Source organism: Gavialis gangeticus, unplaced genomic scaffold (assembly GCF_001723915.1).
Source record: "Gavialis gangeticus isolate Ggan-Ray unplaced genomic scaffold, GavGan_comp1, whole genome shotgun sequence".
Lineage (NCBI taxonomy): Eukaryota > Metazoa > Chordata > Crocodylia > Gavialidae > Gavialis > Gavialis gangeticus.
This window is the reverse complement of record NW_017729032.1, coordinates 124858639-124874582: the sequence shown is the minus strand read 5'-3', so window position 1 is coordinate 124874582 and position 15944 is coordinate 124858639. Positions and strand designations below refer to the sequence as shown.

Genomic DNA, 15944 nt, shown 5'->3' with positions numbered 1-15944 from the left:
TACAAGGATTTATTTTCAAAAAATCGTAGAAACATAGGTGGATAACACAACTTAATAAATTAAGGTAGATAAGAGCTCCATATTAACATTCTTGCTACTACGCGTGACAGCAGTCAAAATTGGAGATGTTTTTGCTTCAGGGGTCTGCTGTACTCCCATCCCTTTTTATATTCCACACACTAGGAAAAAAGCATTGCAATCCAATTCTCAGTCCACCTTAAGTAGCTTAAAATCTTGGGCACTCTGGGTTCTAGATCTTGAATCATGAACCACAGTCAAAGCCCTTTAGAGACCTTCTGTTTCTCTTTCCTTTATCAAACTCATTTTCTTTTTGTTTTGATATAATACATTAATAGCCAACTTTTTCTTGGGGCCTTGGCAACTCTTTCCACCACCCTCTTACTTTGCCACATAGCACCATCATTTTCAGATACTCTAACCTTTCTTTGGTGTTTCTTCCTCTATTCTGGAAGAGGTCTTTGCCCCTATGACTCAAGACATGGCTCAGTCATGTGTACTCCAACATTAGTTCATTACACCATGGCCTTGGCTTCTGGTCAGCTGCTCATCCAGGTTTGGTTCCTGGATGAGACCCCTGTTCTCTAGGACCCAAAAAGAAGACCTTGCTTAATGTATTCTGGGACTTTATAGTCCAGTTAAGATACTGCTGAAGTCCACAGAGGCTCTGAGACTTCACAGGCAGTTATGGCTACCTCTGTAGGTCATAGCAGTTCTGCACAGATCATCTGGCACTGTCATCTGGCTTGGTTGGTTGCCCTTAGTCAACTCCAGAGAAAACCAGCAATAAACACCCCAGCAGTCATTGACACATTAGCATTCCACCCCCACCAGTTTGGCACTCATGGTTCCTCTGCTAGTTTCAGCATCTTTTGTGGCCGTAAGAGGCTTTATAATTCTTCAGAACTGTGACTGTCAATCTTTCCTGTCAAGGGGAAGGAAGACTGTGTTAGAAGGCAAAAACTGCACTTATCAGGGCCATTTGGTTTCAGAATGGCACCTGATGCAAGGGACAAAATCAGTCTGTAAAGTAGTCTGAACCTCATATGTAAGCTGAAGCCCTTCATTTGGGTTTCAGTTGCTCACCTGGCTTCTGTTCAGTTTTCTGTTCCTGCTTATCCTGTTTGGGTGTCCTCAGTTTCATGGCTCCTGACTTCTGGCACTACCTGGAATACAGATGTGACTCTTACTTACTGATTAGGACTTGGACTCTTTTGACGTGTCCAGATGAGCGCACATGTGCCTCTTGCAACATCTCAAACCCCTTTGAGATGCTGCAAGAGGCATGTACAGGAACAAAAAAAGTTCTCTGCAAATTTGCAATGCGGGAGCAAAATTAGATACCTGGATATCCAGGAGTCAAAAAATACCCTGAGGGTTAAAAAGCGGGGCAGAGCACAGTCCTAGACCGTGTCCTGAAGCAACTGGAGGCTTGGTCCTCTACAGAAGATGCTCGGGTAGCCAGCAAGAGTGTCCCTATGGCTAGCCCTTGCCCTGGTCCTGAAGCACAGCACCTGCCTGTGCCAGGTAAGCAGCAGTGCAGGCTGCAGGGACCTGCACCCAGCTTTGTGGCAGGGAAGTAAGGGGTTGGGGAGGCTAGAGGAGTGGGGAGGGGACCATTAGGGGGCCTCACCTAGCCTCAGCCTCCTGTTCATTCCTCCTACCCCCTATTCATTCCCACCACCACCCCCATTTGAGGGCTGAATGAGCCTGGTAACCTTCCATGACATCTTGGATCTGGGCTCTAGGCAAGCAGCAGATCTCCCAAGACAACAAGTTAGGACAGCATATGAATGCCTCTGTCCCCTGCAGAAGGGAGTATCCAACCACCGCCATCCATCGCTTCCTCTTGTTGGCAGTGTTCTTGATCCTTCCAATCTTGGGGAGTTTGGCTTGGCCTCTTGTGGAATGTGCTGTTTCTCTTCTGTTGCTAGGGCTCCTTATCTGTTCTCCAGCAAAACCACTGCAGGTGGTGGTGAATATTTATGCTTGTTGCCAGAGGTCACAAGCTTCCACTTTCCTGGAAGTCCTTGTCTTTTTCCTTCTCTAGCACCACCTCTGGAATTATTTCACCATGTTAAGTACTTGTATCTGCACTTATTCTAAAATCAACACCAGCATTATGCCAGATGAGGTTTTTGTCCCAATGTCATCCCATTTAATAAGGATAAGTTCTGAAGTTTTCAGGATGTGATGGAGCATACAGTCCAGGCCCTTCATATCTGACTAGAGAAAGCCCAGTGGGGTTGCTCACAGTGTAGCTGAAATACTGCTATGCTATAGCTCTACTAAAGTAACCCTGCAAATTAATAAAATGTTAACAGGACTAGCCATGTTGATTTGGAAGAGGACAGTCAGCCAGGAGTGTAACCAGAAAGATCTGCACCCTGGGTGGCCGCAGCATTAAGGGCAGTGGTGGGAGCCAGGCCAGTGCCAGATATAGTGACCAGGCTGGGAGCTCATTCTCCGGTTGTCCACCCATAGTTACGTTCTTGCAAGAAAAATCTCTCTCAGATGGGCTGAATAATTGTCTTGTCATGCACTGTGAAGGTAGCTTGGGTAAATAAGAAAGCTGGGCAATTATGCGCTACTTCTGAAAGAGAGTTGAAAGGCTTACCCTTATGCTAGCTTCCAGTTCCAAATATAGTCAGTTACCAAGTTCTTCTGGCCAGCTTCCATGTCAGTAAGCTAGTGGTCAGCATATAACAGACTCCTTACTTGAGGAGTCCAAAGAAGCCCTTTTAGTCCTCAAGTTTGAAGGGCATATAGCAGTGAAGACTTCATTTCTTGATGCTTCAGATACCACCTCTTATTCTGTAGTTTGGACATGGCTGTCCAGAACTCCAAGACATTCTTCTGCCTGCAACCTTCTGGGTTTTCCAAAGAAGTTCAGAGTTTTACTTTTGAAGAGCTCTTTTTCCTCAGTGCTAAAACCAGTGAGACTATCCATATGCTAAAAGACTCTGGAGCCACTTTGCCTTTTCCAGAAGTGTACCCTCAAGCTCCAAAACAGAAATATTAAATATTCAAAGAACCTTGTCTACCTGCATTAAATACTAGGCATTATCCACTTTTACATGTGCCCAGCAGACATCCTTTCCTACTTCTTTTCTTCTTTCTTCAAGCCTTTGGAATCTCCAAAAAAGTGTCAAGTTTTCTATTGACGAAAATGTTTTTGGCTATATCATGTGCCACACAGCATCCATCTGGCAGGGTGGAGGAAAGTGGCCTACTCACACCCACTGTGACGTCCCATTCTTGCCATGCATTTGGCAACTGCCTCTTAAACTTAAATATAGTCATAATTCAGAATATCCCTACTTTTATTAATAAATTATATTTTAGTTAATTTTTAATTCCAGTTTTAAAAAAAGCACTTCTATTTGTTCATTTTTCATGCTGTTTACAGCCAGAAATGAAAGCTGTTTTAAGCCAAAGGTATTGGAGACTGTTTGCCAGTTTGTTTTTTGTAGTTGATTACTTGTAGTTTTGTATTAACTAGACAAGGCTGTTTGCTGTATGAATGAGAAAAAGAAAAGTAGACTGACTTTAAAGAATATTGTAAAATGTCACCAAACTATACATTGTTTCTAATGATATTGACAGAAATATGTTATTTAAACTATGTATTGTTTTGTCCTAGCAATACACTGTTTTCCCTACGTGAAAAAGCGCATTCCTGTAATGTATCAGCACCATACTGATCTAAATCCCATTGAAGTCGCCATTGATGCAATGAGCAAAAAGGTTGCAGAACTCAGGCAACTTTGTTCTTCAGCTGAAGTAGATATGATCAAGCTACAACTAAAGCTACAGGGAAGCGTCAGCGTTCAGGTAAGATCATTCAGCTGGCTGTGCAGAAAAACATGGCTATTCCTTTTCATAGTAAAATATAGAATGACAAATACTGAAAAGTTTAAGCTCTTTTTCAGCTGCACAGTTTCAATTTTTATGTACTTTATGAGCCCAAGGCTAAATATCTCGCATGTATTTAAAAAAAAAAAAAAAAAAAAGCTTGGCTCTTTTTGGTTTTGGAGTGAGAGGTTGAAAATAAAATAAAGCAGTGGCTTCCCAAACAGAAAGGAATAATTACTACATTTTGCCTAAGTTTTAAAGTTCACTTCAAATGTAATCATTTTGCATTTGTATCCTAGTCCAGGGTTTAGGAAGAAAAAGTGAAGCCAAAAGCACACAGAGATGGACAGAATGTGAAAAGAATAGTGACACTGAGGAAGAGAGTTAAGAATATGGTGGAAAAGATACACTGGTAATAGATTGTGTGGAGGAGTGTGCATGTACATACATATTATAGGAAATCTTGTTAAGTAATGTAAGCATAGATTTCCTTTTCTTTTCAGATGTACTTTTTCTTGCCTAGTTTGTTGGATATAATGGATTTTCTATGATCAGGTCAAAAAATCATTGGACACAGGTGTCACAGTGATTTGAAGTCTTTCCGGACTTCAGGAAGGCCTTTGACACTGTCTCCCACCCCATTCTCATTAAAAAGCTAGGTGACGGCGGCATTGATGCCGACACAGTCAGATGGGTCGCTAATTGGCTGAGGGGCCGCACCCAGAGAGTGGTGGTGGACGGGTCATATTCGACCTGGAGGGATGTGGGCAGTGGAGTCCTCTAGGGCTCTGTCCTCAGGCCTGCACTGTTTAATCTCTTCAGCAACTTGGACAAGGGGGTGAAAAGCACCCTGTTCAAATTCTCTGACGACACCAAGATTTGGGACAAGGTGGGCACACTAGAAGGGAGGGACTAGATACAGCTGGACCTGGACAGGTTACGGGGTGGGCAAATGAGAATAGGATGGGCTTCAATACTGACAAGTGCAGGGTGCTGCACTTGGGCAGTAGGAACCAGCAGCATACCTATAGGCTGGGGAACTCCCTTCTTGAAAGCGCAGTGGCAGAAAGAGATCTTGGAGTCATTATCGTTCCAAAATGAACACGGGCCGCCAATGTGAGGATGCGGTCACTAGGGCTAACCGCACCTTGTCATGCATCCACAGATGCATCACAAGCAGAGCCAAGGAGGTGATCCTCCCCCTCTATCCGACACTGGTCAGGCCGCAGCTGGAGTGCTGCATCCAGTTCTGGGCACCGCACTTTAAGAGAGATGTGGCCAGCATCAAGAGGGTCCAGAGGAGGGCCACTCACGTGATCCAGGGACAGCAGGGCAGACCCTATGAGGACAGGCTATGGGACCTGAACCTGTTCAGCCTCCACAAGAGAAGACTGAGAAGGAGATCTGGTGGCCGCCTATAAACGTACCAGGGGGGACCAGCGGGGAATGGGAGAGATCCTGTTCCCCCGAGCACCTCCCGGAGTAACAAGGAATAATGGCCATAAGTTGTTTGAGAGTAGATTGAGGCTGGACATTAGAAGGCACTACTTCACAGTCAGGGCAGCTAGGATCTGGAACCAAGTTCCAAGGGCAGTGGTGCTGGCTCCTACCTTGGGGGTCTTTAAGAGGAAGCTTGACAATTGGGTCATAAGAGCCCAGTATTCTCTCCTGCCCAGGGCAGGGGGTTGGACTTGAAGATCTGCTTAGGTCCCTTCTGACCCTACATCTATGAATCTATGAAAAAAGGGGCAGAATTAAGATTCCCCACATAACCATAAATCTGGAATTTTTCAGTGTTTGACTTTGCAACGTTAATTATGTCCTTTTAAACATAGATCAGATGTGTATTTTTAGCATGCATGTATGTAACTACACAACTATAGAGTGTTTGGGTATGATTGGCCATCTAATAAAGGTATTTTTAGCTAGAAAATGTTATCTCCATTTTACTTATAATTATGTAAGAATTTCAAAATCTGTAACTGTTTCACAAACAAACCTACATTTAAAAAGATCAGTTCAATCACTGCATTTAAGATTTGCATACACAGCAGATATAGCAAGCAGCCTTGTTCCTGGAGGCAGACTTAATTGATAGCAGTCTATCTGCTGTTGACTGTCTCTTACTGTTGGTGCTGAGATTGAGGACTTTTATATTTGAAAGGTGGGTAGGGAAGGAACCAAAGGGCAGGTTACCCACAGGGCTCAATTAATTTAATTGTAAAATTCTTTAAAAAAAGACTATTGATTTATTCCCTATGATCTATCACTTATTTCTAAATGGTGAGCTGTCTTGGTTTTGCACCTATCAAATACTAATATATTGGGAAAAGATATTTCTGTCACATTTTAGAAATATCTAGTAGTCACGAAAGATGACTCCAGTAACACTTATGGGAGCCCTTCAAAATGATTTGTATGTACAGTGCATTTTATGATGGACTTGGCATGCTGTAAAAACACAAATTGGCATGCGAACAGAATGAGCAACTAAAGAAGTTTGAATTATTTGAAATATTCAATATGAAGCAATACTGTAATCAAAGCTGTCATCTAACAGATCTGAATTGTGAAATAAATTGTTCACACAACCAGAACTAGAGTATATCTTGAAGTCTGTCAAGTGTGCACCCAGCAGTTTGTTGTTGATTTACAAATACCTCCTTGTCAGGGGTTGTCAGTTAGTAAATGCGCTGCTTCTCAAGGATTTTCCCATTGCCATACCAGGCTATAGATTAGGTCCCAAATAGAAGTGCCATCTGAGAAGAGGTCCTGATACTTAGACAGGACAGAAGCACTGTCTTGGGTATGGGAGGGGGAAGAAGAATTCTACAAAAATGTGTAGATGGCATGAAAAGAAGGAAAAAACCAAGCATCTTGATCATCTTTGAGGTCTGCTCTTCTCCTATAGAATAGGAACTCTGCTTTAGAGTAGACGATGGTTACCTCAACTCACAAAAGCAGGGGAGTTTTTCATTGAAATATCTCGGAGACCTTGTAGAACCTTCTAGTACAGCTCTAGATAAGTCTTCAACTATATAGGCTTGCACTAATAGCTTACAACCTTAGTTAGACAAAATTTAGCAAGTGGGTAAAATGGAGGAGGAGGCTGGAGTAACGATGAAAACAAACTCGCTTATTTTTTGTAAGGAAAGGCTTTATGAAGAATTCAGATATATAACACCATTTTTTAATAATATAAATAAACAGATCAGTAACAATCATTTTAGCTCACAAGCTGCTTAGGCAGCGGGTTATGAACTAAAACAATGCAAATACAAATTTCCAACTTATTTCAATTATGCCTTTCTGCCACCCTTGAAATGATCGCTTTGAGTCAGAAAGCAGCATGGAAAAATACCTTGTTTATTTGAATATCACTTATACCTCTTCCCTAAAAATCAGTCCTCCAAAATTGGGGTACATCTTAAGCAGGGAAGCTTATTCTGTGGAATGAAAGCATGGGGATGCTGTAATGGCTGCCATGTGCTTTGTTTCTCTCCTGGCCACAGAGGAAGGGTGGAGTGCACTCCTCTTCCATGTCAAAACTAATTATAACCTTCTCTCAGTCACTGCTGAATTGGCAGCAAGTAGCTTTTGCCTGAGCAGCCAAAAAGCTGCTACCAATTCGGCTGCAACTGTGAGAATGTTAAAACTAGCTTTTGGCTGAGCAGCAGTGCTGAAGAATGTACGCTGCCCCTGCGGTCAGCACTCTCAACCCTGCAGAAATCTTTTTTCCCTGACTTCTTTCTGTCTTCCCAAACAAAGTGTGTGTCTTATTTCAGGCCATATGGTATGTGAGAAAATGCTGCATTTTGCTATGCTGTGCCTGCTCAAATATACTAAGTTTTTGTCAGTCCATTACTTTAAAAAAGCAGTATGTTCACTTAAGCAAAACAAGCTAATCTAACTTCTTTAAACAACAGAATGCTTTAGTTGGGATAGTTTGGGAAAGTAGCAAATTAGCTTTATTTTAAATTATTGTTGTTCTTGTTTTAGGTGAATGCTGGTCCATTAGCGTATGCAAGAGCTTTCTTGGATGCTACAAACACCAAAAGATATCCAGACAATAAAGTGAAGTTACTGAAGGAAGTTTTCAGGTATACTGTCTGAAAATACACTGACTTGTTTTTTTCAAGACTGAAATTTTCTTTTTACTCACGAACTAACTGCATTAGCAATGTCTCAGTTGTGTTGAGAGTACAAAATTACTAAGTAACATTGGATATAATTATTGTGGATGTTTTCTTTGTTTCACTTTGTTTTCTGTTTTTATACAATTTCAGACAATTTGTTGAGGCTTGTGGTCATGCCTTGGGGGTAAATGAACGACTTATAAAGGAAGATCAGTTAGAGTATCAGGAAGAAATGAAGGCAAACTACAGAGAAATGGCAAAAGAGCTTTCTGAAATAATGCATGAACAAGTATGTACTGAACTTATTTAAATGTAACAGTATTCAGGATGAAGTTTCTTGTGCTATAATCTGAACCCGTTGGGGAAAACAAATGGTTACAGATTTAGGGCAACAAGGGCAAGACTACACCTACTCATTTAAAACAAGTATAGTCCACTCTTCCATCAGATATTCTTGTGTAGAAGTCTGAACATGACATGGCTGTCCCAAATTTTGTCCATTTAAAAAAAGTCAATCTAAGTGAATACTAGGGTTTTTTACAGTATTTTGTGAAATACTTTTTATAGTATTGCGGTATTGCGAATACTTCTGTAGTCTCTTGAACTAAATCCCTTTTCACCAAGGAAATAAATCTGGTTAACACCAATCTCTGCCCTGGCTTGTCAATGTGGAGTGGGGAAGAGTGTGAAAGGGTATGTATGTGATGGGCAGCCTTTCTTGCCCTGTGTTCCTCAGCAACCTATATAAGAACCACAAGCTTCCAGTATCTCTCTGTCCTTTCCAATGAGATCAGGCAAACCTCCTTCAATGAAGTGAAGCTTTTTCAGGACTTGGCCATATGGCAGAGAAACTGGATATTCACTTGCAAAGTAGAATTTTTTTCAGGCAACAACCATGGCAATATACAGAGAAGCAGTGACTTGGGGGGAATGACCAAATGAACTAGGAAAAATTGATCCAGACATCAACCTTCTGCATGAAATTCACTGGTGTACTGCTAGATTCTAATTTAGCACAAGCACATCTTCCCTCAGTACAGGTTTGGCTGTGCAAGACCTCAGAGACTGTGACTTTGGCCTCCCCAAGGACAAAGACAAAGATCTAAACTTACTGGGGACATGTGCTGCATGATGTAGGTGTGTCTCTACAGCAGACTTCACCTCACCATGGCCTTTCAAGGAGTGGTTGAGGATCCATATGTCAGCAGACAGATGCATCTGGTACTAGATGATTGGAGCCCTTCCAGGTATCCACCTTTCATAGTTGTGAACAGATCTGAGAAAAGGATGCAGAATACCCTTTTCTATGCCTCTGCTTACAAAAGATGTTGTCCTGAAGATGGGGATCCCTTACAGATTAACTAAAAATCTTGAGAAAAGGCTGACAATGGAGACCAGTCTTCACATCAACATTTTAGAACTATGAGCTGTCTGGCTGATACACAAGACCTCCTTATCCATAGTCAGTGGCCTTGCCAATGCTTCCTGTCCTGGACAATAGCAGAACTCTGCATTAACTTAATCAGCAAGCTCTTGCAGTCCCTTAATCTTTACTCCCTTTGCCAAAAGGTGGGATTCCTCTGGTACTGGTGCATCAAGCTGGCATCATTGCATCATGCTGGTATTTCTATATCTCCTCAGTCTTTCATCTGTTTGTTTATATCTGAATCGTGTCTTCATGTTCAAGAAATTATGGTAAAACACTAGCCTATGGCAAATGCAGACGATTCTCACGCATCTTCTCTTTTACTCCTTAATATACTCACATCTTACCAGACATGTCTCTTAAAAACATATAGTACAGGCACAGAGAATATCTTTGTCCTATAAAAAAAAATTGTTCATGTTCTCTTAACCAAATAAAATATTATCTACGTGACTTTTCACAGAGTCTAGAGTAATACCTTTCCTCTGCAGTGGAAAGCTTACAGTTGAAAGCAAGGAAGGAGGTGAAGACAGCGGTTCAAACAGAGAATGATAATTTGGAAAGAAAAACGATAAGGAAGACGTGTTAGAAGAGGGATTTACAGAAACAAGGCAGATAAGAATGACATACTTTTTGAATGGCTGAACCTGATATGCCACAAGGCAGGAACCCGATGGAGGGTTTGGAAAGAGGAAGGAGGAATAACATGACTGAAAAGAAGTGTGTAAAGGAGGTTTATATAGGAAGAAAAACAAGGACAAAATTAGAGTTAGAACATAAACTGCATACACACATTTGGATAATCTGGGAGAATTCTCCCAAGTTTGTTCTCAGGGTAGAAAACCTTACCCAGAGCCACATGTACAGACATGCAAATGATGAGGCCCTGAAGAGTGGAGAGCTGACACTGTGCAGCCAAGGAGGGGCCCTGTGCACACATCTCGTATGCTCTGCAGGCTTCCTTAGTCTGCCTGGCAACAGATGACAGCAGAACCTGGGGGGCCACCAACTATCTAGTACCAGATGCATCTGTCCGCTGACATACGGATCCTCAACCACTCTTGAAATGCTGCTGGTGAAGTCTGTTGTAAATATGCGTGCACATCATGGTAAGTCTTTATCAGCATGTACGGACATTCACTCTCCTAGAAGAAACTCTCCTGGAAGTAATTTAACTCTGGTTGTTCCCTGGTTGTATTTCTCCGAGAGCAGCCATTTTCATTCTGGAACAAATATTCTGAACATCTGTACATTCATGATTTCTCCTAGGAAAATGGATACTGTCCCGGGAGAAACTGAATGTCTGTACGAGGCTGTAGTTTGAGGGGTGGAAGGAAGGAATCTAAAACCGTGTCACGGTAAAAAGTTGGAAAGATAATAGAATGTCAGCAGCACAAGAGAGAGTGCCATTCTTGTTGTAGTGTTAAAGAGAAATATGAAAAGCTTTTTTTTGGAAGAAATTACTGCAGGACAGCAGGAGTAGATGACAGTGATACGTCAGTATGCAGCAATACTGTACATTACCAGTGTGGTGTTATACAGGTGTGCTGTGTTAGTAAATCTGCTAATTTTAATTGGACAGGTTGCATGTAAGTATTGATCCAATTTTACTTTTACTTTTAAGTTGTAACTTAAATGTCAAGACCTGAAAGTTTCTTTTAGGGAATGAAATTACAGTGAAATAACTGAGATAAAATTGTAATCCATTTTGTCTGAAATTCATTGTTATGATTGTTATAAAAATGCTATGTTTAATTACCTGACTTGGTTCTGCAATTGGAAATATACTGAACATTTTCAGTAATGTTTTGTTGGTTGTGTAAGCAGTGAAAAATCAAATTTAACAAATTAGAACAGCTAATATTATGAACTGCTTAAACAGCTGATTGCAGGAAACTACATGATGCATTAAATGAAATAGCAAGGGGCTTTGTAGAAATAAAAATTAACCATTTTCTTTCTCTCTCTCTCTCTCTCCTCTCCCATACTACTTTTGCAAACATGATCAGATGGGATGGTAATTTTTTTTTTTGTACTTTTGTTTTTAGCCTCTCTGCCTAGCTTTCTATCATTCCTTTTTATTGTAGTTATACAGGAGGAGAATTAATTTCTGTGGTGCTAAACTCGGCAATATGTTATAGAGCAGGGATGTCAAACATGCAGCCCAGCCTGTAGAGTTGCTGTATCCTGAATGCCAGTCTACCAGCATGCCTCCAGAAGTTGGGGAGAGTGGTTGGGGGGAGCAGCCTGCTGCAGAATCCAGAGCCCTTGGGCCTCAGTGGACATGGCAGTCAGCAGCTGCAATAGGACAAGCAAAATCTGATACAGCCCTGGTCACCCTCCAGCCACTTCTGTTGCCACCAGAGTGACTCCAGCTCCTCAGCCCCATGCTGGACCCATAACTGGAGGTGCCACCCCAGCACAAAGCACGTTTGGGGCTGGATCCTAGCCCAGGGCAAGTGGTAAATTTGACACCCCTGCTATACAGTATGGTCAGAATAGCAGTTGTTTACCGTAAGATCCTTTGACTAGGCTGCCTTGCACTCCTATGTGGCAGTAAAACTTGCACAGCCTTTTAGGAAGAAGGGAATATAATTTCAGAGGGAAAATGATAGTAGAGTAGTCTATGTCAAAGTACAGCAAAGAATTTGAGTGATTAACATAATTATTATATTTATCATCTTGTCCGTAACACTTCCTGGGACAGTCGAGGCTAAAACTTTTGCTTCTCTAATGAGAAGTGAACCATCTGTAAACCGAGTTTATGAAAGTCTGCTTTGAACTTTTCCTTACTCTCTGGGACTTTAGAGTTATTCCTGCTTTCTAAGGATAAGTTTGTTCCCTTAAGTTCTAAAAGGAAAAAGGAGCTATTCAAGTCTCAGCCAATGAGAAATGTGTAAAATTTTAATTGGACGGATTTATCTAATGTTGAAAAAATATTTATTATCCAATTTTGTGGTGCTAAACTTAGCAATATGTTGTAGAGCAGGGATGTCAAACATGCGGCCTAAAAATTTAGGGTAGGATTCCTGGTAGCGGTGTTAATAAACCCTTTAAAAATTGCATGTAGCTGATGGTAATATAAAAAAGATATGAGTAGATAAAGAGCACATTATGAAAATTGACCAGTATTTTATTGTTTTTTATGTATCATTTTTGTAATTGATTGTATATGCATGTAATCACGTTATGGTAAAGAAATCTATTTTTCTTTTAAGATTACTCCTGTTGAAGAAAAGACCAGTGTTATGTCTAATTCGCTACACATTTTCAACGCCATAAGTGGAACTCCAACAAGCACAACAGTTCATGGGATGCCCACATCATCTTCAGTTGCATGATTGTTATGTAAAGGAAAGTAAATTTTTCTTAAAGTGTGCGTGGATATGTTGTAACACTTCCAAACTCAGGATGATTATAGAGCTAAATATTGGGCACATACAAGCCATGTAAATTAATATTAAAGACTGAGCACACTTAAATATTGGGGGAGGCGCAGGACTAGATAAATAGTGGTTATAGTTCTATAGAAAAACAAAAGGGTGCACATATATTTTTGAATTCTGCTGGCAATGTTAAAATTTTTCACAATGTCTTTACAGAGGTGTATGTTGGAAACTTTATCATAAAAGTTAATTTCTCTTATTCCTTTGAAAGTATTTTTCAAATTAATGGCACATTACAGAAAAAGTGTTGTGGAATGTAAGTTTGCATATATATAATGTTCAGGTGTTCTTTTATGTATGGCACATACTGATTGATTCCAAATACAAGAACTATTTTGGGACTAGATAGAGACACTAGTTTTTTGGGTTTAATGGAACTGACAATAGTAGTTTTTGTACCATTGACAAATTGCTGTGCTCCATTTTATACCTTGTTGGCATTTTGAAAGTATGTGAGCTTAAAGCTGATTAAAATAATTAAGTACAACCAAAGGTCTGTATTAATGAACACCAACTTATACTTTAATATTATTAGTAGTAAATTGATATGTACATATTGTTTGTTAATACAGTCCATGCATTCTGTACATAAATTAATTACATTTCTAAACATTTTTAATACTCATACCAGCTCTCAGTCCTCTGCTTTAAGTTTGTGACAATTTTGTGCTCATTCTAGGTATATGCTATATATTTGATTTTACAGTTGTTTATTCTTGTATATAAATAAGTGCAATACAAAGATGTATACAGTCTTTGCTATCTTAGGTTTATACACTGTTTAAAAAATCATCTTTTTGCCAAAGTGATGGAGTATGTAATTGGTGATCATAATTACTGTGGTAAATGGTGGTGTAATTTAAAGCTTTTACCATATTATTATTCTTTTAAGACATTTAATTTAGTAATTTTATATTTGGGGAAATAAAGGTTTTTAATTTTATTTAACTGGAAACACTGTCCTGCTGTACTACATTAAACATTCTGTACTACATCTGTATTAAAAAAAAACAAACAAACCATGGCTAACTTCTCTGAAGTGTCTTTTGGTTCTTATTGTTTTGGCCTTATCCGGAAAGGGGCAAAAAAAAAAAAAAGATGTTGATTTTTTTTTTTAAATCAGTTTGCAACACACAAGCTTTAACCCATTTTGCACTTTGGAATATTTAAGGACTTCCACACTGCATGTATAATACAATATGGAAGTTCTTTTGAATAAATTCTCTGTCGTAAAGTTGTTACATCTGATTTACTCCTACACTTTCATTGTTGTTAACTAAAACCTTCGTAGAAATTCTGCCCACTGTAATGCTGCTATCATGAATTTACCAAAGAATGTCTGATGATAAAGCGTAGCTCTCCCACTCCCCTTCAAGAAAAGAAAACCAGTAAAAAATTCTCTCACCCTTGCTCCATGTGATATGCTACCATTATCATTACTGAAGAAGTGAACTTCTGTGTTGCCCTTGTTTAATAATGATATTTCGAGAGAGCTCAATGTTATTTTATACATAAGCTTTGTGAGAATAAAAGCTCTTTGGGTGAAAAATCCAACTCTCCAACTTCTCCTGAGTAGCCTTCTGCAGGCATGTTACTATATGCATGTACTTCTTTTGGCGGGGGGGAAAAAGGAAAAGTTGCTTGTAGCCAGTGATTGCAAGGCTGGGATAAGAGTCATAAAATCATAGAAAAGTAGAACTGGAAGGGAACTCCAGAGGTCATCTAGTCCAACCCCCTGCCTGAGGCAGGATGATCCCATACAAACAATAATCTAAATTCTACGTAAGTCTACTGTAATCCCTGATACAACATAGACCTAACACCCTAACCTGCCCCAGCTAAGGCAGGGGAAGCATAGCAGCCCATGTCCTGCTTATATAAAATGCTGTCAGTACATGCTGTAGAGATCCTTGGTACAATGTCCCCTGCTACGGAGGAAGGCAAAAACCCCACAGTCCATACCAATCTGACCATGGGGTAAAATTCCTTCCTGAACCCAAATATGGTGATCAATCTGACCTTGAGCAAAGGGCCAAAACACTATCTAGGAACCTCCAACTTTGGTCCCAGCAGTAGCACTGGCTCTGCTGGAGCCAAAATCCCCTGCCTTGGCTGTAGCCAGCGTCTCTGAGGGAGGCTTAAAAACACCCTGACACAGTAGAAAAGGGAGGGCAGGGGCAACTAGCAAAGCCCAGAAGCATGGGAAATACTCATAGTAGAACATAGGCATAGTGGCTGGCCAATCTCTTCTTGAGCACCTCCAGTGATAGAAAGTACACAGCTTCCTGAGGCTTTATTATTCTAACAAGAAGTTTTTCAAATATCTGATCTAAACTTACTTTGCTGGAAATTCAAGCCATTGCTCTGTGTTCTCCACTCTGTGGCAAGAGAGAAGGTTTTATCCCACTTCTTTCTGGCAGCCCATTAAGAGAGAGGATCCACCTGATAAAGAGAGGAAAGAGCATCTGTGCAGACAGGCTTGCTAACCTGGTGAAAAGGGCTTTAGGTTTGCCAGGGGATGGAGACCAAAGCCCTGAGATAAATGGGGAAGCAGGTGAGCTGGAGGAAGCACAAGCAGGAGGGGCCAACAGGGGAAGCCACCCAATTCTTCCTGAGAAAGTAGGGCAGTAAGCTAGCCACCTCAGATGTCTATACACAACTGCACAGAGCCTGGAAACAAGCAGGAAGAATTGGAAGTTCTCACACAGTCACAGAACTATTATGCAATTGAAATAACAGAGACTTGGGATAGTTCGCATAACTGCAGCATGGTCATGGATGGGTTTAAACTGTTCAGGAAGGACAGGCAGGGGACAAAGAGGAGGAGTTGTGCTTTATGTAAAAGCTGTATGATTGCTCAGAGCTCCAGTATGAAACTGGAGACAGGCCTGTTGAGTCTCTGGGTTAGGGTCATAGGAAAGAACAAGGATGATATCACAGTGGATGTCTGCTATTGACCCCCAGGCCAGGTGGATGAGGCTTTTGTCAAACAGCTAGCAGAAGTTTCCTGGTTCTCATGGGGGACTTCAGTCACTCTGAAATCTGTTGGAAAGATAGTACAGC

General features: G+C 40.7%; 1 protein-coding gene across 6 annotated transcripts in view; it reads left to right on the top strand.

Moving 5' to 3' along the window:
* Positions 1 to 13914, top strand: part of DOCK9 (dedicator of cytokinesis 9) — a 222893-nt gene extending 208979 nt beyond the window's left edge. For 5 of the 6 annotated variants that reach the window (XM_019524534.1, XM_019524533.1, XM_019524532.1 and 2 more), the window contains 4 exons: positions 3662 to 3852; positions 7873 to 7973; positions 8160 to 8298; positions 12654 to 13914. In XM_019524534.1, the coding sequence (XP_019380079.1) occupies positions 3662 to 3852; positions 7873 to 7973; positions 8160 to 8298; positions 12654 to 12776 (554 nt within the window). In that variant the 3' untranslated portion in view covers positions 12777 to 13914. Of the gene's footprint in view, positions 1 to 3661; positions 3853 to 7872; positions 7974 to 8159; positions 8299 to 8895; positions 9003 to 10946; positions 11025 to 12653 lie in introns of all 6 variants that reach the window. The other variant, XR_002098921.1, reaches the window with a different exon arrangement.
* Positions 13915 to 15944: the final 2030 nt, after the last annotated feature.